At 45.6% G+C, this 23,614-nt stretch overlaps 1 protein-coding gene across 3 annotated transcripts in view; it reads right to left on the minus strand.

Moving 5' to 3' along the window:
* The window catches only part of TENM4 (teneurin transmembrane protein 4), a 375,996-nt gene that overhangs the window by 115,171 nt on the left and 237,211 nt on the right, over positions 1-23,614 (minus strand). For all 3 annotated transcript variants that reach the window (XM_054576340.1, XM_054576339.1, XM_054576338.1), the window contains 2 exons: positions 18,890-19,090; positions 649-834 (listed from right to left, as the gene is read on the minus strand). In XM_054576340.1, coding sequence (XP_054432315.1) covers positions 649-834; positions 18,890-19,090 — 387 coding nt within the window. The remainder of the gene's footprint in view (positions 1-648; positions 835-18,889; positions 19,091-23,614) is intronic.

A 23,614-nucleotide genomic window follows, 5' to 3' on the forward strand; every position in this document is an offset into this window, starting at 1 on the left:
CAGACAGGACGGAAGCTGAGGACAGGGGAGGAGGGGTCCTAGGCCTAATGGGATGCAGATGTGGCCTGTGGGAAGCTTTCCCCAGGATTCTGGGCCTCGTTGCGAGCTCAGACCTGGGAGGCCCGTGGGTACGGAGGACTCAGAGCTAAGCCCAACCCCTCCCAACCAGATTATGAATTTGACAATAATGGCTATATTTATTGAGCACTCTGCTACATGCCAGCCTATTCTAAGCTCTTTACATGCATTATTATCCCCATTTTATAGGTGAGAAAACTGAGGTTCAGAAAGGCATTGGGACTGGCCCACTGCTGCTAGAGGAGACTCCTCTGGCTCCACCTCGAACCCCAGCTCCTTAACACAGAGCTATAGTGCACTGGGCCTGGGACGGGCTAGAGGGCAAGGCAGGCTAACCAGCTTCCTGGGTTCTGGTAAATGCAGACTAGGGAGGAGGGGAGGTTAACAGTGCTCAGTTATGAGTTTAAGTCCAATTGATGTCTAGGAAATGCCAACCATAATGTTGCCAGATGAAAGGACTTTTGGCCCAGTTCCCACATGCGGTGGGAGTCCAGCCCCAGCCCTGAAGTGTGCGACAGACAAAGGTACCATGCAGGCCAGAGGAGGTACCCTGGGCCTGGCTCGCCATACCAATGGTGCAGTGCTCGCCGTTCCAGCCGGGGCTGCATTCACATTTGCCGTCGTGGCAGGTCCCATGCTCGGCACAGCGTGGGTGGCAGGCCCGCTGGTCACAGGCCGCCCCCATCCAGCCATCCTCGCAGCGGCAGGTGCCCCCCACGCACACACCATGGCCGCCACAGTCGGCAGCACAGATCTCTGTGGGGAGGAGGTGGGGGAGGGGGAGAGGGTGGGGAAGAGGGCCAGGAGGGGTAGGAGAGAGAAAAAACAAGTATTGAGCAAGTTGTTCTTGGGAACAAAGGTCACACTTGGCCACCTTCCTTGGCTTCTGTGAGCAGTCAGGATTCCAGGGCCTTGGGAAGCTAATCTCTGTGGACAAGGACCCTCACACAAGAAGAATTCTCTGGGCGGAAGCCTGCCCCAAACGCATTCTTCACCAAAATAGGATGGATTGAAGGGCTCTGCTCTGTTTGCTTTTCCTTATTGCCAGCCTGTCCCCACTTCTGTGCTTGCCACTTGCAGAGGGGACCGTCCTGCTGAACAGATGTGAGGAAAAGTCAAATTTAATTAAAAACCAGTTATGTGTGAAAACAAAGTGAGGATGAGTCCCTGATCGCCAAGAGAAGCGTTTGTGGGTCTGGCTGGGGCGTGTGAAGGGTTCTGGGGCCTGCATTGTGTTACAGCCTCGACTCTAATTGATGTGCGGTCAAACAAAGGCTGGCCCCCTGCACCTCCCTCATGTACTCTAGGTGGTCGTTTCATGCTTTTGCGGGGTTCATGTTGTCCTCCTGATCAGTGCTTCACTGCTGCAACTCCATGCACCAGCCGAATGGCTTTTCTGATCGCAAGCAAATAGACGATGGCGGCCAGGGTGGGGGGGCGGGGGGGTTGGGGTGGGGATCGCAGTCCACAGTCAGGGTGGAGCTGCCTGGCCTTTCACAAACATGCACATGACCTGATTCAGAAGCCCCTTGGGGACGGGGTCAATGCAGCTTCGAGGTTATTCAGACAGGCTGTGAAGGCTCCAAACATAACTGGTTTTTAGGAAATCGGTTGAACAACCATAGCCACCGATGCTCTCTGCCAGGGCTCTGATGGAGAGACTCTGACTCGATTCTGGGCCTCGCGGCCCAACTGTCTCCCAATGAAAATCCCAATACCTTTACTTTCTTTCAAACTAAAGTAATCGGCACCCATGTCAAATTGCATCTGCCCATGATTACTCCCTTTTAAGCTACTAATAGTCTAGCTACTTTTGAAAAAAGAAAACAAAATTAGATCTTAGAGGCTCAGACCTTTCTTATGAAGCTGCAAGGCAATGGCTAAAATGTTCAAGAATTAAAAGAAACAACAGTGAGTTGCCATCTATGGTGTGCTCCCATGCCTGACACTGCCAACCAAGCACATTACCTGAAAAGGGAGATGCTACACGCAGTAACACATTGGGTTTCTCAGCTGCCCAGAGGAGAGGGAGGCCGCTGTAACATGGGTTCAAAGAGCCCTGACCTAGAGCCCGGTTCTTTGACTTCTCTGATGTGCTGAGGGTGACAGTAATGACATGTCCTCACAGCACCTGTGCTGACCATCTGGGCTGTGATGAGCACTCAGTAAAACAGATGATCGAAAGAGTATGGCAAAGGTCACTGACGCAAGAAACCTTTCTTGAGACCATGAGTTTTAGGCTAGGAATCCAAGGACCAGGTTTGTAAATTCTGTGCCTGCGCAGCCACTCGTCTGCTACGTGACCTTGGGAAGGTCACTTCCCCTCTTTGGGTATCAGTTTCCGCATCTACTGCAAGGGGGAACCTGATGGCATCGAAGGTCCCTTCGAGTTCTAAGACTGCGGGTGTCTATGATACAAGCGCCTCCACGGTACAGAGCGTCGTCTACCCTCGGGCTCAGCGCAAGTGTCCCTCCTCCTCTGAGGAGTCTCCCGTGGTCCACCCTGCGGGTATTCTTCCCCTACTACACAGTAATTTGCTATTTCTGTGTCTGTCTCACTGTCATGGCAGGGACATCTGAGGCTGGATCAAATTCTTCTGATCTGCTTTATGCCTGACACCCAGCACAGAACTTGGCACACAACAGACCTTTAATTAAGGTTTGTTGGACAATGGATGAATCTGTGTGTGCCTTGGGCTATAGGTATCTGAGAATGTAAAACAGTTCACAAATCCCCTGTGCAGCCAGGCTGAAAATCAGTCCAGGGCTATTTGTCTGCTTATCTCTAGTGAGCTGTCCTTATGGAAGCTTTCCAAGTGAGGGTGGGGCCGTGGAGAACTGTCCCTCCTTCCAGCGGCTCTCCTGGAATGGGGCTTTCCCAGGATGCTCTTCAAGCTTCTTTCCCTTCTTCCCACACAGACCACAGTGACAATCTCCAGGATTCAGGGCTCCCCAATCCCTGTTTCTGAAGTTGCCATCCCTTCTGCACAGCACTGCACAGGGCAGTGATCCCCGGTGATTCTGGAGGCTGAGCCTGCACTTAGAGATAGATCTTTCCTGAGGGACGGGGAGGGAAGGCTAGCTTAGCTTTCGTCTGGATGTACTCAGCACTATTTCCAGGTGGTAATTTATGGTGGCACCAAGGTGTGAGCCATGAGAGGGACAGGCTGCTGGGGCCCAAGCCTTGGTGATTCAGTCAGCAGGACGTGCAGAGTTCAGGGGGGAGAGAGCAGAGGAGGCAGGCTTTCCCCACAGCGTGATTGTCTGGCTTCAGGTCTTCGTGAACAGGTAGCTCATTAGTCTGGAGCAGTGGGGATGAAAGCACGTAAGACTTGGAATCAGATGTGCTCTGAATTATCAGGCTGCCAGTTATCTGACTTTAGGAGATCTCTTTAATGGCCCTGAGCTTCATTTTCTTCCTCTGTAAAATGGGGATGATGATAGCACACGCTTCAGAGGGCACTGAGTTCCTGATACATAGTAGGTATCAATAAATTCACACTGACTCATTTATTCTTCCAAAAATATTCCATGCATGCCCACTATGTGTCAGAGACTGTGCCTGGGGCTGGGAATCCAGAGGTCAATAAGATATGACCTCTGCCATTCAGGAGCTCATAGTCCAGACAATGCACAAACTGACACTGGCATTCCAAAGATTAGCCAAATAATCTACAGCTGTTACTTCTGTATCTTTTTGCTTATGTGCAATGAATAAAAACCAAGAATCTTAGGGCCAGACAGATTTGGGGTCTACCCCTGGCTTTGTCACTTATTGGCTGGGTAACCTGTAAGTTGTAAGTTATGAAATTCATTGAGCCTTGCTTTCCATTTCTGTAAAATGGGAATAATAATTCCTTCTTCACCATTCTCACAGGGCTGGTGTTAGAGCAAATGAGGTTAATGTGTGGGAAAGTTGTTTTTGGCTCAACAGTTAACACAACTCTGATAACTCTTCATGTACCATTTCTCATTTAACTGTCACAGCAATACTGTGAAAACACCAGGCTATCATCTTTCCTACAGGTGAGGCTACTGAGATCCAGGCAGCATAAGGGAATTCCACAAGGTCATGTGGCCACCTGGTGCCTCTTCCTCATTTTGACAATTCTCAGAGCAAAGCTGCAAGATGGACAATTTCCAGATAAGGGAACGGTCAGGCAGAGGGGCAGCCTTCCCTTTGAGGGGAACTTCCGGTTCTTTAAGCACACCCCTCTCCCCGTCTTCTGGCCCTGTTGCTTATCCTTTGTGACATCCAAGTCAGACCCTGGGTAGATGTGAAATGAAATGAGATCTTCTTTGCAGAGTTTCCCAGACATTCGGTCTCACTGTTCTCATCTGGAGACCGTAGTGCTGTACATCCCAATGCTCCATGTCCTGGCCAGGTAGTTAACAGGAGACACGTTCTCTTGGCCTGGAGCTCCTGTGGCCTGGTGGCTGGGCGCCCCTCCATCGGCCCTGTACAAGCTGAGTGTGAGCTCTTACACTTTAGTGGAAGGGGCCTGAACAGGGTGACCTTGATGTTGATGGGGTGTTGACTGATGGCCAGACAACCTGTCAGGGTCCAGGCTCTCCTCTGCCTGAGTGGGAGAGACTCGCCCACCCATCTCAGAAGTCTGAGATGCTACTTCATCATTTGTCCCCAAGTTGTAGGCACTATTGTTATTATATGTGTGTGTGTATGTATCTCAATATTTTTTGTTCTTAAAATAAAAGGAATTCCTTTAGTTTTTCCTTCTTGATTTTGCTTTGACGTTAAAGCAGATAGAACTTCCCAGAGTAGAGAATGAAAACCAAGTAGCATGAGGCTAAAGAACACGCTTTGACAGCTCATATGCCCTTTATGTAACATAACTGATACTTTGTGAAGTTTGGGTCATGGCTCCTGTTTAGGTCTCTAGTCTCCTTAAATGTAAACAAGGGACGATGATACCAGCTGCTGTAGAGAGTTATTCTTATTTGTGGAACTTCATGAGCACTCACTATAGGGGACACTGGGGATCCAGTGGTGACTCTGACAGACACAGTTCTTTCCTGACCTCAGGAGTTTACGTTCTAGCACAGCAGGCAGACATAACCTCAGTCAAATAAGTTCACATGAATGGAAGTGCAGCTTCCAGCCTAGTGCTTGGTGTATGGTCAGGGTGTGACCAATTGTGCACACACATTCTTGTAAGAAAGGAAGTGAGGTGGAGTGGTAAGTGTACCAGGCTGATGTCAGATCACATGTGAATTCTGGTTTATGCAACGTGCCCAGTACAAGTGAGTATTTGATGAACACCAGTTGACTTTCACGTGATTAACATCAGAACTTTCTCACTAAATGCTGGAGGGTCAGGGCCTGGGAGGGCTCTTTTGAAGTACCATGGAGTTCACAATCCATAGAGTACATTTTGGTTCAGATTTTGACCCCCCAGTGTCCTTGGGTCTCTGTGGAGTCCTTGAGAGAATTACTTAATCTCTCTGAACCATACTTCTTCACTCCAAAAATGGGGAAAGTAATAATGGTCCTCTACAGGATGAGTGGGAATATTTGAAGGAAGTATATGTGAAAAAGTCCTATGTAAACTATGTTATATACACGGCTGAATGACGAGGACCTAAGATGTCCTGTATCAGCAAAATTCCTGGTCACATAGCAGGGAAGTACCCTCCTGAAGAGCAAAATATTTGCTTTTCTAGTAGTAGCCTCAAAATTTGGATATTAAGCCCTTTCTCTGGCCACCTAGCATGGTACCATCAGCCAAGATCTTCAAAACCCAGTTAGAAGCTATTGGTATTTGTAGGCCGGGTGTCCTCTTGAAAACAAGTGAAAGCCCCCAAGGGCTCTAAAATTCCAAGCCTATGCAGTTGACTGTACTGTGTAAGTCCTTGGAGATGAACCAAGTTAGGCCCAAGAACACCTTAGCTCTCCCCCTTTTTTTATAATCCTCACCCAAGGACATGCTTATTGATTTTAGAGAGAGGGGAATGGAGGGAAGAGAAACATTGATGTGAGAGAGAGAAATATTGATTTGGTGCCTCTTGCATGTGCCCTGATAGGGGACTGAACCACAACCTAGGCAGGCGTGTGCCCTGACCAGGAATCGATTCTGCAACCTTTTGGTTTATAGGACAATGCTCCAACCAACTGAGCCACACCAGCCAGGGCTGAACTCTTTAGCTCTTTTCCTAGACAGTTCTCCTTCCCCGCCCCATCTGTGCCCTGCCTCACCTGTGCAATTGTCTGTCATCTCTCTAGACTGGAAGCCCACCTGAGGGCAGGCTCCAGCTTTTATTCATCTTGGCTCCCTGGCAGCATGCAGGAGGCCTGGCACAGCATGAGCTTTCAACAAAAATTTGTTGAGAACAGGTGAATTAAAAAAAAAAAAGCTTCATGGAAGAGGTGTTATGTCAGTTGGTTCAACTCTCAGTGCCATTTTGTGCAAAACTTATTTGGTTAAATATATTCATATAGGCTCAGTCTTCTTTGTGCCTAACCTTGTTAGAAACCTATCTTCTCCAATCCCCAACTGAGAATGCTGTAATTTTAGTGTTCAGTCCTTATACCCTCACACACACCTTCCTTCATGCCAACATCTGTGTCTAACCCGTTCTCTTTGTGTAACACAGGTGGATATATGAGGAAAGGTGAAAAGGGCAGGGAAAGATACAAGGTTTAACTATTGGTTAATTGTGCCCCAAAGTGTATCATACGGGAAAAAGCTGCCCCAGGCTCCTCTCATTAAATGTTGATCTCTTAAGAGCCCGGATGAAGCCGGAGACCTATCATGGGGCTACGTTTTAATTTGTCCTGACTTACTTTACAACCCTGTTCATTAAAACAGCTGGTAGAGGGAGCTGTGTCTTTCCCCTAAAGGGAGAGACATGCATATAATTTTCCCACAAAGTTTCTTCACCTTGGAAAGATGCTCAGAATTGACATGAGTGGGGGATGGAGGGGACCCCACCTAAGAATCTGCGTTCTTTCCTGCCACCTGACAAGCCAGAAACAGATACAGGAAGCTTTTTTTTTTTTTTTTTTTTTTTTTTTTTAACATTCTAGGTATGTATAAAAAGAGCTTTGGCCCCATGCGATCTCCTAGGATGTCCTTTAATAAGTCTGGCACTAAAAGGGATGATAGGGAAAATTGTTCTACTTTGCTTAGGACCTGAGGTTCTTAGAGTGACCTTAAGAAATTGTAATAGAGGGTTAAATAATTTAAAATGGTTCCCACTAGAATTTTGTTTTATCAGTAGCTCATCTGAGTTAATGCACAGCTGGGGGACTTTCTCTGAAATCCTGGTACATTTTAAGTCCAAGCCTCAAGACACAGCACTCAAGGCAAGGATAAGGAGAGAACGTAGAACCACTGTTGGTGGCACACGGGTACAGCCTCTTTAAATCCTCACAATAGTCTTGCAGTGGTATTTTCACTCCAGTACTGTAGGTGAGGAAACAGCTTGGAGAGAACTGAGTGACTTGCTCAAAGATACTTAGCTAGAATAAAAGGTGACTATGATTAACACAGCTATTTGGTCTATAAATTATGGGACCGGGCTTAGGCAAAATCTCAGATATCTGACATATGTCCCTGACTGTTAATTATGTATTAGATCATTATGCCAGTAAACTATAGGGTTTCTGAAATCAAAGTCTGAGTATCCTTCCTCACTCTGACCAAATATTGATCATACTAAGTACTTTCCCTTTTGTTTGTCTGTTTATTTGTCTCTACATTCTCCCTCCATCCATCAGCCCATCCGTCTGTCCATCCACTCAACCCTCTAATCATCTAACCAGCTATTCAGTTACCAGGCCGGCTATCCATCTGTCCATCCATACATCCATCCATCCATCTAACTAACTGTGTGACTTGGGCAAGTTATTGCATCTTTCTGTGCCTCAGCTTTCTCTTCTGCAAAAAACCAACTTCTTAGATTCATGTGAGGCTTACTAAGTAATGTGCCTAGTATCATGCATTCCTTTGTAAACATTCACTACATAGCAACTATACCACATTTATGTGCCGGAAAGATCCAGGGGAAGGTAGGATATGAAGATACTTGGGAGAACAGGGGGACGACGTGAACAACTGAGGTGCCTCTCAACAGCTGAAGAGGACTGGCTCCAGAGCGCAAAGAGGAACAGGCTTGGTGGGCACCTCATCCTCTGGTGAGAGGTATGTAGGTAGAGACCTGTGTAAGGGATGGGCCAGGATAATGGGAAAGCATGTTACTAATGCTTCAGTGTTCTCAGTGAGGTAGAACTCTCTGCTGAGCAGGATGCTGATCAATAAATGTGGAAGTTTGAAAGAGCCCCTTGAGAATGAGAGCTCTAACTCACAAAGTACAAGAACTGCAGCTGGAAGGGCCCAGGAGTCACTAAAGATAATGAGCGTGAATGTGACTTGGTTTATGGCACTCAGAAGCCCGACTCCAAGATCAGAGATGGTGAGGGGTTGGGATGATCCTGGGTGTTTCAGGTGGGTGTGGAAGAAAGGCATAGGACAGGGGAGCTGTGAGTGAAATAAAAGAGCTGGAGGCGAAGGACTATGACAGTGGAAAATGAAGGAGAAGGAGGGGAAGCCAGGAGAGAGCTGACGCTGGGCAGGAAGGGGCCTGGTTATGGCCAGGGGATCTCCTTGAGGCAGGTTTAGGGGTGAGACAGAAAGAGGAAGAAAACTTAGAGGGACAGGTTTTGTGGTCAGAGCGTGAGAAGGCACCTCAGAGATGCTCTCACATTCCACAGACATGAAAATGAGGGCCCTGAAAGAGGAATGCCTTGTCCTGTGCCGCACAGTGACACGCATGTCAGTACCTGAGCAAGAATGTCATGGCCGCCTCAGGAAATAGTTACACAAGGACCCAGCTAGACAAATGGCTAGAAGGGGCGCCCTGCCACACGCGTGGGTTTCTCCTCTGTGCCTCTGCACATACTGTTTCTGTGGTCTGGGTTCTCCTTTACCCTGATCTTCACATGTTCAACTCCAAATGTGCTTTGAGTTTTGACTCCAATGACACCTCCTCCTTGAAGCCTCTTTCCAGTTCCACAGCTGGAAGACATTTCACTTCCTGCATTCCCAAAGCACTTTGTGTAGACTTTTCTTTATCAGGGTTATTAGCATTGCCTCCCAAACCCTGCCATCATCGGATTAAACTCTGCATTCCTCAGTGAGTCTTAGACAGGAAACGGATCTTCTGACTATGCTCACATAATGCCAGATTCCAGTGGTATGAGGCAGGGTGCCTGATGTAACTATTCAAGATTCTGTGACTTTGCATAGGACAGAGGCTTGGATTTAAGCAAGCTGGATATAAGAGCCGGCTCTGCTACTTCCCAGCTATGGGAAAAAAATATTGCACACCTCTGATTCTTATTTTTCTCATTTATAAAATGGCGATAATGATACCTATCTACCAGAATGTTAAAAGTGATTTAAAAATATATGGGGTTGGTAAAAGTCAGTTTACAGTTGTGAGTACATGAAATGCAGTCAACAAAGCTATTGTAATCATCATAACTTGCTTGTCTCTTTCCATTGGAACAACTGGACAGCTACTCTTGCCCACCCCTGTTTTGTACACCTACTATGTGTCAGATATCCCTAGGCTGGGGATTCAGAAATTACATCTAATTACTCCTATTCTCAAGCAATGCATAAATGAGCACAAAGCTGGCCACCCCGTCCGGTGTATAGTAAACTAATTACAAGTTAACTTTCTCTCCCACAGGCCAGATATTCCTATATTTTGAACAAATTGGTTCGAATATAGCACCTACTCTCCCTCCCCCCATCTCACTAATAGGGCAGATGGCTTTTTAGTCTCAGTGAGGGTTTCAGGAAGAAGCCAGAAGGGAAGAAAGGTGCAGGAAAGGAGCCTCCTTGCAGTAATTAGTCTCCTTTTGACATGAAGGTCAAACCCAAGCCACTTTCCTGTGCTTTTCAACTTCCGTCCCCATCACCCGAGAGTCCGAGCTGCTCCAAGCCATGGTGTCCCCCAGATTGAGATGGCAGCCAGCTAATGAGCCTTGGAAACCACATGGCCTTTCACCTCACTCAAGGAGCCAGGAAGCCTTCAAACCAAGCAGAAAAGTGGATTCCAGTATGTCGGTGCAGAGTAGCTTCCACATATATTTACCCCAGGACTAAAATTTCAAGCTTTCTAAAGCACCTATCACAAGAATACTAGGCCAGTGCTATTCATTTTAATTGCAGGGTATTGGGTTTCCTGATTAGAGGTGTTCCGATCTAGCTTGGAGGAGGTCTCCACGTAGAGTCTGACTTTGCTGAAGAGTAACACGCTAGGAAAGGGCTGATGAGCCGAGGAGCCAAGAACGCGACTGGGGTGTGTATTTTCAGCCAGGGCTTGACCTCTACCCAAACCCCAGTGAAAGGGCCCAAATGGGTGAACTGAAAAGACAACTGATGTTCAGTGTTTTTCCCCAAGACCTCCAACCCTGATATCCCTTGTGAAAGGCCCACCTCTCCACCCAGTCATGTGCTCATCTACCTAAATCTCTTGACACCTCCACCTAGATGTCCCCCAGGTACCTCAAACACCATGCCAATATTAGAGTGAGCTTTCTAAAGCCAAATCTGATTGTGCTGCATCTATGCTCAAAACTTTTCAGTGGCTTCCACTGACAGATAAAACCTAAACTCTTAGAAGACCATTCATGATCTAATGCCTGCCAACTTCCCTTACCTTTTCCTCTCTTACTACTGCCACAAATACCCTAAGCAAAGCCAGTCCAAACTACTGGTCTTTCCTAGAAAATGCCATGATTTGTCCCCTTTTGTTGCAAAACTCTGACTTCCACAATGGGCTGCTGCAGTGTGCTTGCTTCTTCCTTCTGCCTCTGCGAACTCAAACCCAACCTCTATGACCCACCTTAAATCCCACTTCCTCCAGGAAGGCACCCTGATCACCCCAGAAAGCAATTCCTCTTTTCCTTGAACTGTGGTAGTACGGCCCACACAGTGCTGGCCATGATTCAATTTCACATGGTTCCTGGAAGTGGTACCAAATGAAGTGGTGCTTTAAAATTTGATACCTGTCTCATTGATAGTATCCACATAAACCTTGGTAAGGGCTAATGGCAGGGTTATGCAGGGGATACACGTGGGCTCTGAAGCCAGGGAAGGCTGGATCAGAATCCCTGTTTTCCCAGAGTGTCTTTGGGCAAGTCACCCAAGCTCTCTGAACCCTGGTTTCCTGGGAAAAACACCATCTGCAATGTCAGAGGCTTATGTATTTGTTGTTTGAATCAACCATGAAGCATATACATGAAGGAGCTCTGTAAAACTTCTATTCAAAGAATGGTTATTATTTTAAAATTACAAGTTATCATACCAGCAGTTTGATTCAGGTAGACAACCAGAGATTTTGTGTAAGATATCAGCTTGGGCATCCAAATAGAAACCTGATTCAGAAACCCAATTTCAGGAGGGCTTATATTTGCATACTAAAGAGCTCCAGTTCTGATAGAAAATGTTCCAGGGCTGTCGGGGGAAATTCCACTAAATTACAAAGCTGTCAGCTCCTGGTTTATCAACCTTTAACTCTTGGCAGTATTTAGCAGTATGCCTGCCTGGGCCCAATTTCCCAGTCTTTGATTAAATGTTAGGAACTGACCATCTCATTGTGTTTAAACCTCCGCTCTACTTCCCAGACAATGGGTGGGCTCTACTCTGCCTCCTACCAACACCTCCTCTTCTTTCTCTGCCTCCATGTCAATCTGCCAGATATTTATTATTCTGAACTTTGATTTTAGGCTAGCACTTGCTGTTGGAAGGGGTACGGGAAATGTCAAGTCTCAGTGGATATTATTCCTCGGGTGAAATTCTAACCTCAAGTTTCCCCTCCCATAACATACCTATACAGAAATAGCCTAGTGTGATCATTTCCTTTTGATGTTTAATTGGATGTCGGTGCTATGCTTTCTGGGCTGAGAAGCTAATGCTGCTCAGAGAAGGAACAATTCCAGCTACACACAAATGAGACTTGTAACAGGGGAGAATGCTCAATGCTGAATCTAATTTTCTCTCCCATCCATGAACATAAGACAATTTCTCTGGCATTAAAGCTTCTCACTCAGTCTTTCTGTCATTAATAAGAACTAAATTCTGTTCCCTCAAATTTAAATGTAATTATATTTTGCCTTGTAAATAAAATTGAATTACCATTTTCAAAATTTAGCACTAATGCAACTGCTATGTTTAGAGCTTTAATTTTTTAAAAAATCCTGTTGCTACTTTCAGCTTATTTTTTTTAAGGCATCGAGCTTATTTTGCGGTCAACTGTGACTTAATTTGATTATGAGCTTTTCTGCTCCCTATCCATCTAGTCATTATTGTCATTAATTTTGCTTTGTGAGTTGCTTTTCTTTTTGGTAGGGGAAGAGAGGCATAGAGAAGAAACTGCAAGCTCAGAGGATCTGAACCTGAATTCTAGAGGGACCTCCTAAGTGAAGGTAGAACCTAGGCCAACTTGAGCTGAGAGAGCTAAAGAAAGGGCCCTGACATGTAGTCTGAGAGGGAATTCTACAATGTGCATCAAAAAATTTTTTAATTCAGGATTTCCAGGGAGGCATTCAGTGGACTCCATGGTTTGTATCGTGTGTACCTTTCTGACCTCACCTCCTACATGCACACATGGCTCCTATTCTCCAGTCAGTCTGAGGTGGGGCTTGACAACAGATGGTTCTCTGCACAGCTCTGTACTTCTGCACATGCCGCTCCCTCTGTCCAGACTCCTCCCCTCCTGTGTCACCAGGGAGCTCCCTTCAGTCCCCTCTCAAGGTCTGGCTCAGCAGCCTCCTCCCTGGGAGGACTTTCCCAGCTTCCCCTCCCAGTCCTCTTTTGGCCGAGCTCACTGCTCCTGGCTTTGTGTTCACAAACCCCACTGCACACATATCAGTCAGAGTTCTTATCACGCCTTATAGTTAGGTGTCACTTCCTTCATGGACTGTGGTTCTCTGATTCTCAGTGCCTACACCAGTGCCCATGCACAGGGAAGCCAGAAAAGCTCATGAGTAAATGAAGTAGACAATGTGTGTGTCAGGGGTGGGTGCAGGGGTGCAGGTGTGGAGCTGGGCTGGGTGCTTGCTCTGCAGAGGCTGTGCTCTGCTCTTGAATGGTGCTCAGGAAGCTCACTATTCTGAGAGGAGGCCGATGCTTATGCCCTGTGGGCCTCGTTCTGTTGCTTGGGGCTAAGTGTGCCAGCACATCAATGACTCGTCACCTAGGTTTGGTAACCAGTGCTAGTGGTAGAGAGTCTCAGAAACCAAGCTTCTGAGAGAGAAGGCAAGTTGTTCAAGGTCACATAGACCCAAATCCAGGTCTGGTTCCAAGCCTTTACTATATAAACTGCCCTCAAGTTTAAAATTTATTGGAGTCTAAGTAAGTACTGTTTGGCTAATTTAGATTTAACAACGCATTCTAATTTAGATTTAATCATGCATTCTAAAAACATACTAATACTCTATCGAGTGCTTACTGAATGCCAGCTACCATGATAGGCATTTTATTCATATATTATAGCTAATTTGAAAAACAACAATGCAAGGCAGGTATCATTAGCTATATTCTCTGGATAAGCTGAGTCTTAAAGAAAAAGTCTGGCTTGGTCTCACTCCAAATCCCATACGTTCTTACTGACTCTAAGTGCTACCTCTAACCCTGTACCACCAAATCTCTATAACATCTCCACCTGTTATTTCATGAAACTCAGTTGCAATGAAATGATAAGATTTATAACCCATCAGCATGAGCATTTTATAGGCACAGTCCCCGCCAGGTACTGCTTCTCTGAGCCAGCGACCAAAAGGAATAAGATGTAGTGAGAGGGCCCTCTCAAATAAAAGTCATTTACAGAAGACAAGATTGCAGAGAGCTCACAGAGTAGTGGAAATGAGGATGAATGTATGAGGCTGAGGACAGTGGCTACTGGCCTGGGGCGGAGGAGAAGGAAGATCCTGAGGGAGAGACAATGGAGGGCAAATGATGGGTCCAAGGGGTCACATTTGAAATGTACCCTGGAAAATGCCACAGAGCCTGACATCTTCTTTAGAAGTCACTAGGGTCTGACAAAAAAGGTGGGCTTTTCCAGTTTTAAAGACCATCCCAAAGATGGCCTCCCCTTTTCTGAAGTAGCTCCAAGCCTAGAAGATGAAAAGCCAACCAAAACACTTGGGGAAGGGGGGTGGGGGGGCGTTCTGCATGGCAGTGCCACTTTACACAGACGCTGATGAAGAATCCAGCCCAGCAGGGAGAGGGAGGGGACATGATGCCAGCTCTTGGCTGGCACTGCGCAGGGAACTACCATGAGTTAGTTTAGGAAAGTGATAGAGAAGGAGCCCAGGGATTTGGTTTCAGCCCCGCAGAGCGGGTTGCCCAGCAGGGAGTCCTGAGAGGAGAGATAAGACTGTCTCTCTGAGGGTGTGCTGGATCCTCCTGGGTGGAGCCCTTAGCAGTAGCCTCTCCTTCCCTTTGACCTTCAGTAAACAAGTCATTCATTCAATGATCACTGAGAAGCTAATGTGTGTCAGGCCTTGCACTAGTGATATCAACAGACCCTGACCTCATAGAGTGGAGTTTGGCAAGAGACAAGCTCTGTTACAATACATTGCTCAGTTTACCACAGAGCTGAGGAGGGTGCGTAGAGCCACATCTGCCACTTACTGACAGGGGATGCGGGTGAGGGATTTAACTTTTCTGAGCTTCAATTTCCTTAGGTGGAAAACGGAACTAGTAATACTTCCTCCACAGGGTTCTTTTGAACCTTAGCTAAGATGATGGCTGTAGAGCACTTAGTTCAGAACCTGGTTTGTGGTAAGCACTAAGAAACAGATGGCTCTTTAGTTAATGCTCCATCCTGTGGCTCGTCAGGAAGAAAGACAAGATTACTGACACAGAAACCTCTTTGGATGGGAAAGGGGGCTTGAGGCAAGAGCTGAGGACTTGGAAACAATGGGCCTGGATTTAGTTCAAACTCCGCCACTGACTAGCCAAATTACTTTTAAATCTCCACTTCCCCTCTCCAATTCTTTCCCATCTGTAAAACAACAGCAGTGGCTTCACCTCCACCACCACCATCATCATCACTTCTACCACCCTCAAAAGACTGAGCAAGTGAAGTTCCACTGGGCCTAGAGTTGAGGATAGAGGTGTGTTGTGGGCAGGGGATGGGCCATTTAACCTGTGCTCTTCCAGGACACAGGAACCTATTCGAATAACTATCTTGTGCGGTTTGGCAGGAAGGAAGACTGTATTAATGAAGCTGCATTTAAGGAGGGATTTCTGACATGAGATTGGAAGCCAAGGTGCTGGGAACCCAGGAGTCTGAGTAAACAGAACATAAAACCAGACTTCACTGTTTCTACAACTCTAACCATAGTGCTGGGGAACCTGTCAGCTTACATTTCATTACAGGCTGGCTGTTGAGTACAGGGCATGCTGATTTAATCTGCTTTCATTAAATCCTCTTCTCCATGCCAAACACCAAGACACTCACCTCGAGGAAGAGCTAGTCTTCCTTCCTAGGTGGGTCAGACAGTGGGGGCACATTTCTGCCAACCCCACATCCTGCAGTCAGTGCTGATGGCGCAAGAATTACTTTGGATGGATCTGCTGGCCTGCAGCTCCTTATGGGAAGGCCCTGCCCCAGCCCTGCCGGCCAGGAGCAGGTAACATAAACATCGTGACCAAAGCTACTGCTTGCTGGTGTCTGAGTTGTGCTAGGCACTGTACTAACCACTGTACCTATATCTTCTCACTGAATTCTCACAGAAGTCCCACAGTAGCTTTACCTGGAAGGAAACTGCTGGTCAGGAAGCTGAAGCAACTTGTTGAAGCCATTCAAGTAGTGGAGAGCAGGTCTTCTGAAACAAAGTCCAGTGCCTGTTCCAAGACCCTGACTCCCTGAACATGAAGACTCCCTTGGCTATCGTCCCTAAAATCAATAATGAGTTTCACTTCTACTCAGTAAGAGCGCCCTTGGAAGGTAGGTTGGAGAAAGTCATGAAGTGCTTGCTCTGGGCAGGCACTCTTTTACGTGCAGACACACACTACATAATTTAATGACCACATATCCCTCTGAGGTAGGCACTGTTATTAACTCTACTTCTCAGATAAGGAAACGGGAGCCAAGAAAAGTCAAGTACCTTGCCAAGGTCATGCGGCTCATGGCAGAAGCAGAATTGAGCCCAGACAGTTCTTGCCTACCCAGTAGGGGATGTGGAGAGAGAGCCACCATCCCAGTGCTTGCACTCGCCTCCAGACTGGCTCAGGAGGGGCGGTGACCGCTGAAGAGAAGCAGTGGCCTGCGGGGAAGCAGCACAGGGCCCTGGAAAGCGGCCCGGCTGAGGCTCCAGGCTGGACCTGGGCTCCTGGCACGTCACGGCATGTGCCAGGACGATGTAACTCAGGCAAGGTGCTGCAACTCCCTGAGCCTCGATGTGAGTGGGGATAATGACACGCCTGTCATGCTGCCTCATGTGGCTGTTGTTGTTATATGTGTATGAAATATCTTTATATGCTCTGAGGCAACGCAAATTGTTATTACTATTTCAAGGGGAGAGAGTCATTCTGAAGCCACCTTTTAAATTCCTGGCCTTGTGGCAATCATGACACTGTTTTAGTCTGTTAGAGGTTAGAGATTTAAAAGCTACAACTGGCATTTCTGAAAGGGCATATCTTATCTTGCCTCAATCAAATGACTGTTAATAATATCAAGGACTCTCACAAATGGATATTTTAATCATAATCATAACAATAGCTAACATTTACTGAAGCCATATATGGGCTAAATAGCATGCTAATAGTTTTTTTTTTAACATTATCTTAAATAGTTCTTCAAAAAATAATTCCAGAAGGTAAGTACTGTTATCATCTCCATTTTACAGCTCAGAGAGAGAAAGTAACTTGCCCAACGTTATAACTAGCAAAGCAGGACCAGTGTTTTAACCCAGGTCTGTTGGACTCAGGGACGATTCTCAACACATGAAGCTCCTCTGCCTTTGCACGTGAAGCCACACACATGCTTAACATCAATTACGGGGAGTGGTGTGCACAGAGTTGAGAAAGATCAACTTTCACGATTTTATTCAAAGTCCCTTCCAATGGTTTTGTTGTCTCCTTTTGCAGGGTCAACTAAAGGATGCTTAGTGATCTCACCCAAAATTGTACCTGCCTCTGTGGGAGGCTGTGGAGTCACATTAGGGATTAACAAGGTATGGACAGTTATATACCTATCATAAACTAGCTTTGAGGCCACATAATGAACAATATAACCCAGCATAGCTTTAAGAGAACCATTTATAATATTGCTATAATCAGAGCTATATAAAAAGAATTATTCCTAAGACCCTGTGCATCTGTGTTTGTAATCATGTCTTTACACAAGCCTTGCAAACTTGGATAAAAGTCCAGTTAAGACTGTATATTGAACATCAATTCTCCTATCAACAGGGAAAGGCAAATCAAAATATTCGAGAGGAACAAATGCTGCATAGATCTCACTTTTGCCAAAGGTCTCAACCATCCTTCCTGACCACAACAAGAATTGTTAATACACAACATAATGAGCTAATTTCAGCTTCACTTTGTTTAAACAGTGTGATGTGGTAGGGAAAGTGACTCGGTAAAAAAAAAAATACACAACCAAAGATGCTGTCATTTCTTAACTGTGTGACATGGGAAGGATTACTCAAAATTTTCTGGGTCTAAGCTTCTTTATCAAATGATTTCTCTTGATTTGTTTGTTTGCTGTCCCCCCTTCCCTCTTCTTAGCATGTGAGCTCAGAAAGATAGGAACTTTCTTACCTCTTTTTCCCTTCTGATTAGAAGGGTGCCTAGTACACAGTAGGTGCTTAGTAAGGACTCAGTGAGTAAAGTATTATGTAAATTGGCAAAAGAGGGATGTTGATGTCTTTCTCGTGGGGGTGTGTGTGTGTGTGTGTGTGTGTGTGTATTTAAATAATGGACAGTGTTTAAAAGAGGTATTAGAAGTGAACATACCTACTATATACCAACACTGTGCTAGGTGATTCACATATGTTTTCATTTAATCCTCAACTCGAGAGACTTAATCACAAACTGCTTACAGAGGGTGCCAATTTAATTATCCTTTGAACTTTGTATGTATAAACCCTGTGATTAACTCTACTTCTCATAATCAACTAGTATAACTAGTATAATCAACATCACATTCAATCATGTGTTCGTTCGTTCAGTCATTAATTCATTCATTCATCAGCACTTACTGAGCAGCTGCCATGGGCCAGGCTTATTCTGAGTCCTGGGAATGGAGAGGTAAATAAGACATTTTTCTGCCCTCATGGAATGTACTATAGTTGCACAGAGGATCTGGCCAGAAAGGCAGGTGGAACCCAAAGGCAGAGAACCCAAATACTATGCTGAATTTGGACTTCACTCTGAGGAATAAGTGGAACCAAAGCTCCACCCTGGCAGGTCTCACCAGGCACACTGGTCCCTGTGACCCTGCCTCTAGGGAGTAATGTGAGAGATGGGATTTCAGGGACACATCTCTTACTATGATTAACATGGTTGGGGCAATGTTTTGACTCTTAAGGCCACCACTATGAAAGGAATGATGTGAAAATTTGGCTTTTCAATCCTCTGCCTATCAAAGAGTAGAGGTTGAAGACAGAAGTTCAGAAAAAGAAGAAAAGTGTTCAGAGACGTGGTATGCGCCATTATGTGTCTGAGAACAGTGTCAGGGCATTGATTGGGACTGATTGGTGATCAAATTGCAGCGGAAACATCCTCCCTCCTTCCCTGCTGTGCCCTTCTTCTCCCACATTTACCGATAGAACAGTCGTGCCCAGTCCAGTTTGGGTCGCAGCTACAAAGCCCAGTATCTGGGAGGAAGGTTCCGTGGCCTGAGCACTGGTCCAGGCATGTGGCCCTGGGTGTCTCACAGTTGGTGCCTCCCCAGCCCACGGAGCAGTGGCACTCGCCTCTCACGCAGACGCCCCGGCCAGAACATGTGGGGTCCATGCAGTCCACTGTGACAGGAAGGAAAGAGAATGCAGGTAAGTGTCTGACCAGCCATGGTGAGACTTTTTTAGGCAAAGTACCGTACCTTGCAGTGGTGTGAAGGGGCATCACGCATTCTGGTGGGACACAGATTTCCTGTGGTGAGGTCACTCTGTAGAGTGAAGAGCAGTAACTCTAGCAGACAGTAGACCTGCGGTCCTTCTCTACCTGTGATTGTTTGCCTCTCTGAGTCTGGGTTCCCTTACATGTGAAATGTGGGTATAAATTCCTACTTCTTGGTTTGAGGGGCAGAGAGAGTAAGAAATATATATCAAGTGTTCATATAGCACCCAGTGCCTACCGTGCTTATAATAATTGCAATAATTGAGGCCAAGACTTCATTTTGTACTTTCCTATATCTCTACCTCCAAAAACGGTGCCCAGCACAGAGGAGGTACTCAAAATATCATTGCAGAACAAACTATTATTGTTTACTGCTTCATAATGCAGTTTTATTTATGTGAATGTGGTAATAAAATAGATTTCTTAATTTAAATGAGAAGTTATTTTGCATTTAAGTTTCATAGTATTTTTATTATCTTGTGATTGATAGAAACTTCCAAACCTTGCTTTCCAGATAAGCATTTGTCTTGAAATGTTTCCAGGTAAGCATTTCAACGACTATTCAAAATTCTATGTGGAGGCTTTGTACAGCTTGTTCTCATGGGACAAGTGAACTCTGTAGCTATAGCTCACAGACAAGCAACCGCTGCAGGCCTCCTAAGACCCAAGGTCAATGTGGTCTCAAGAGATCACCCAGAAAGAGGGAAAAGAGAATAAATAATACTGTAGGTTACCAGATCTTTGCTTGTACTATAGGAAGTCCTTTACTAAACTCATCGGATTCAGCTTTCTCAACAACCCAGTGAGGTGAGATGAGGAAACTGAGGCTCAGAGAGCTCAAAAATTTATGCCAGATCTTATAGCTAAACCCTGCCAGACAGGACTCTGAAGACAGATCTGTCCGATTCTGAATCTAATGATAGTTCTGTTATTGGGGCTAATTTTCCTAAATCAAAGCTTTAGTTATGGGGCTATACAAAATTAGCAGAGACTTCTAATCTTCCATAAAGCACTGTATAGAAAAAAGTGGAAGAAGAGTACTGAGGGTTAATTTATCACACGGCTTCAGTTCACATGGAAAGTGCATATGGCAGCAGAAAGAAGACAGAATTGGCAAAGGGGGTTGGTCCATTTCTCTACTCAACCAGAAAGTGTCATCAGTCTTGCACTTTGGGCGGTTGGGGATACTGTTCATCTTGCCATTGTAAGGGGAGAGTGGTGTTCTGGCGGGGGCGGGGGGGGGTGCTCTGTGTAGCTGTTGGGAAAATAGTGTTGATGGAGCTGCCAGGAGAGCAGTCAGGTCCTTACAGGAGATCATGAGGAAGCCCTATGCTGCAAAGAAATGATTGTAGCATTTGAACTCTGATGTCATATGTTCAAGGGTCACAGGACAAAATGTACTGGTTCTATGACCACAGTCAAGTCACATATCTGCTCTCAGCTTCCATCTATAAAGCAGGCATGGTAAAATTACCTATCTCTCAGGTTAGTATGAGGACCAAATCACACTGAGGGTTTGAAAGCACTGTATAAACTGCAAATTGTTGGAAATAGTTGTTTTTCTGTCCTATCAGGACATTCAGCGGCATGACTTAAGCAAATTGTGGTCAGAGCACATTTATAATTCAAACATGCTTGTACTTTATTTTATCAATTAAATTTTATAACCCAGTATATTTGACTTTTGCATAAAAGACTGGGAAACCCAGCCTGGATATATTAGTCTCAGACACAAGTGAGCAGACTTTATAAACAGCAACATCCTGGGAACAGGCTGTTTATTTTGAGGGTCAGCTTATTAAGAAAGCTCTTTTACTATTCAGGTTTTTAAAGGAGTCCAACATAATAACCTAAATGATAAATAAGAAGACCAGAGGTCAGGAGCAACCACTTGCTAAAAACAGAGTAACAGTAACACAACAGCAACAATGACAATTGATTTTAACTTAGTTCCTCTCCTATACCATATTTTGCCACTAAAACCTTTATATGTACATTAACTTGCTTAACCCTAACAACTATTTGATGTAGATTCTATTATTATACTCACTTTACAGATGAGGAAACTGAAGCCCAGAAAGGTTAAATAACTTGCCCAAGATCACACAGCAGTAATTCAAATTTGAATCACTCTTGGCTAGTAAAGATCTCTTGTGATTTCCTTTATAATTTTATTGGTTCAAAAATACATTTATACACAACTATAGACATAAACACATAAAATGGTTAAAAAATAGGAAAACAAAATACGGAAAGAAATAGGGCAAACCAGAGAATTAATAAAGCCAAAGGAAAGCAAAGAATCCCTTCTCTTGTAGTCTCAGAACACCATTTAATAATGGTTCAAGCATGACCTGTGGGAGTGACTGGTAATTGAAAAAAATAAAAATAATAATAGTGATAAATTTTCACAACTTGCCTCAGATCTCAGAATCTCAGAAGGATTATTCCAGCCCATTAGGCCACTATGATAACTCCCTACATCCAGAGAGTTTTCCAATTTGACAGGAAATGAGTCAGCAACTTCTATCCCAAGACCTATAAAGGTATTTCCGGCTCCATGAGTACCTGACCCCGGCTTTGGGTGGAAGCTGTCTCTGAGGCACCCTTGAGGTTGAATCTATAAATCTGTGCTGTTAGCGAGCACGCCGAGAGAGTGCCAAGTTTCGCACGAGGCCCTTGGCGTCACAGTCCTGTTCCCCCTTAGACACAACAAGTCTGCTCGGGGCCCAGGAACCAGCGAAGAGAATCCCACACTCTCAGAAGATGGCTCAGGCAAGGAAAGATCAGAGGGAGTTGAGGAGAGGCGACCTCCAGGCCATTCGTCATCAATCAGTCATCACTGCTGAAGGTCAGAGTGAGGGAGGCACTCCTGGGAAGTTTTAAGGAGGACTGCACACCAAGGGGGGGTGGCTCCAGGAAGCCTAGGCTGAACCAGCTGAGGCTCCTGCCCGGAGAACATCGTCCCTCTGCATCCTAAACTTAGGGCCATTGTCCATGCCGTAGTGACACTCTGCCACAGAGATCCTACATCAACTGTGGATCTGCCCTCCCTTCCTGGGGCTTCTGGGGTGATAGAAACCCAAGGACAGGATTAAAGTCGTCTCTTTCCATCACACTTGATGGTCTCCCACGTGATAATTATCTTGCAGGGAACTGTGCGTAACATGGGAAGAATGGGCTGCACTTTGTGTAGACAGTCTTACTTAGTTTCTCCTTAGAAGAGCTGCCAAACAGTTATATTTTTTCATCTGAAGAGCTTGCCATTTAAAGCCAAATTTTCTGGAAGAAGACTATTAGCCCATTGATGAAATGATGAGACCTGCACAGTCAGGCGGTAAACACAGCTCCTGCCCAAAAATGCACATACAGGCTAGTAGATGCTCTTCAGGACCAAAAACATAGTCTCACTTTTCACTGCAAAAGGCCTAAGTTGTTCTCTTCTGCCCCTCCCCCAACCTCCAAGCGTCCTGTTGGCGTGGTTCAGGCTTTTAAAAAAATATAGGGCAATAAACTTCAGAAGAAGGAAGCTGGAGAGGGGGGAAAAGTAAGCTTGTTAGCTGATGTTTTATAAACACAGTGAAACTTCTTAGAAGAGAGTTGAGGGAGGAGGGGAGACAGGATGGGGGAAGCAAAGGCCCCAAGCAACCCCCATTATAAACACAAGGACTATACAATGACGCTTCACCAGAGAAATAGAAATAATAAAAGGAATCAGTACCAGATGGCCTGCCTCAGAAAAGAAATCAGGAGTAAAAACATTTCTTTTCAAATAGATAATGTAAATCAGAGAGCTAAACAACCTCCTTTTTCTCTTTGTAAGTACCCTTGTGCATTGGAGCACTGTCCAGGGCTGGCAGATCTGGACAACTCCCCCGCCTCGGCCCACACAGCGCGGTGGGGCTGGGGGGTGGCCCCACAGTTCCAAGAGGAATCTCCTCTTTGTTTTTCTTTCCTTCTCAGGGTCTTCACCTCAAGTGACTAAACTGAAAAGGGAAAGCAGATGAAGGTCACCATTGTCAGGATGAGAAAGCTGAGTCCCTTTGTGCAGGGGGCTGGACCGGCTCCTCTCTCAGACAGCCCGAAGCAATCCGCATCCACGTTAATAGGTCTGAATCGGAACTTCCAGTCGCACTTGGGGTTTACAGACAGCATGTCTCAGGGAGGCAATGCTTTTCAGACACTAATTCCTTCCTGTTCCCCACTCTTTTAAAATGCATGCATTATAGTCTCTCTCTCTCTCTTTTTTAGAGAAAATGATGCCTTGAGAGGGGATTATGTGTTAAATCCCAAATGAGTTTAGAAGACTAGCTCTCCTTGGAGCTTCTTCCACCCAGCGGAGAAGGTGATAGGGGCCCTAGACAGGGGGCAGTGGTAGCTAATGACTATTAGCATCGTCCCTCAGTTTCAAAGGCAAAGTCCATCCATTT

Source organism: Pteronotus mesoamericanus, unplaced genomic scaffold, assembly GCF_021234165.1.
Source record: "Pteronotus mesoamericanus isolate MK-2021 breed Mesoamerican mustached bat unplaced genomic scaffold, CSHL_Meso_final contig_33, whole genome shotgun sequence".
Classification (NCBI taxonomy): Eukaryota; Metazoa; Chordata; class Mammalia; order Chiroptera; family Mormoopidae; genus Pteronotus; species Pteronotus mesoamericanus.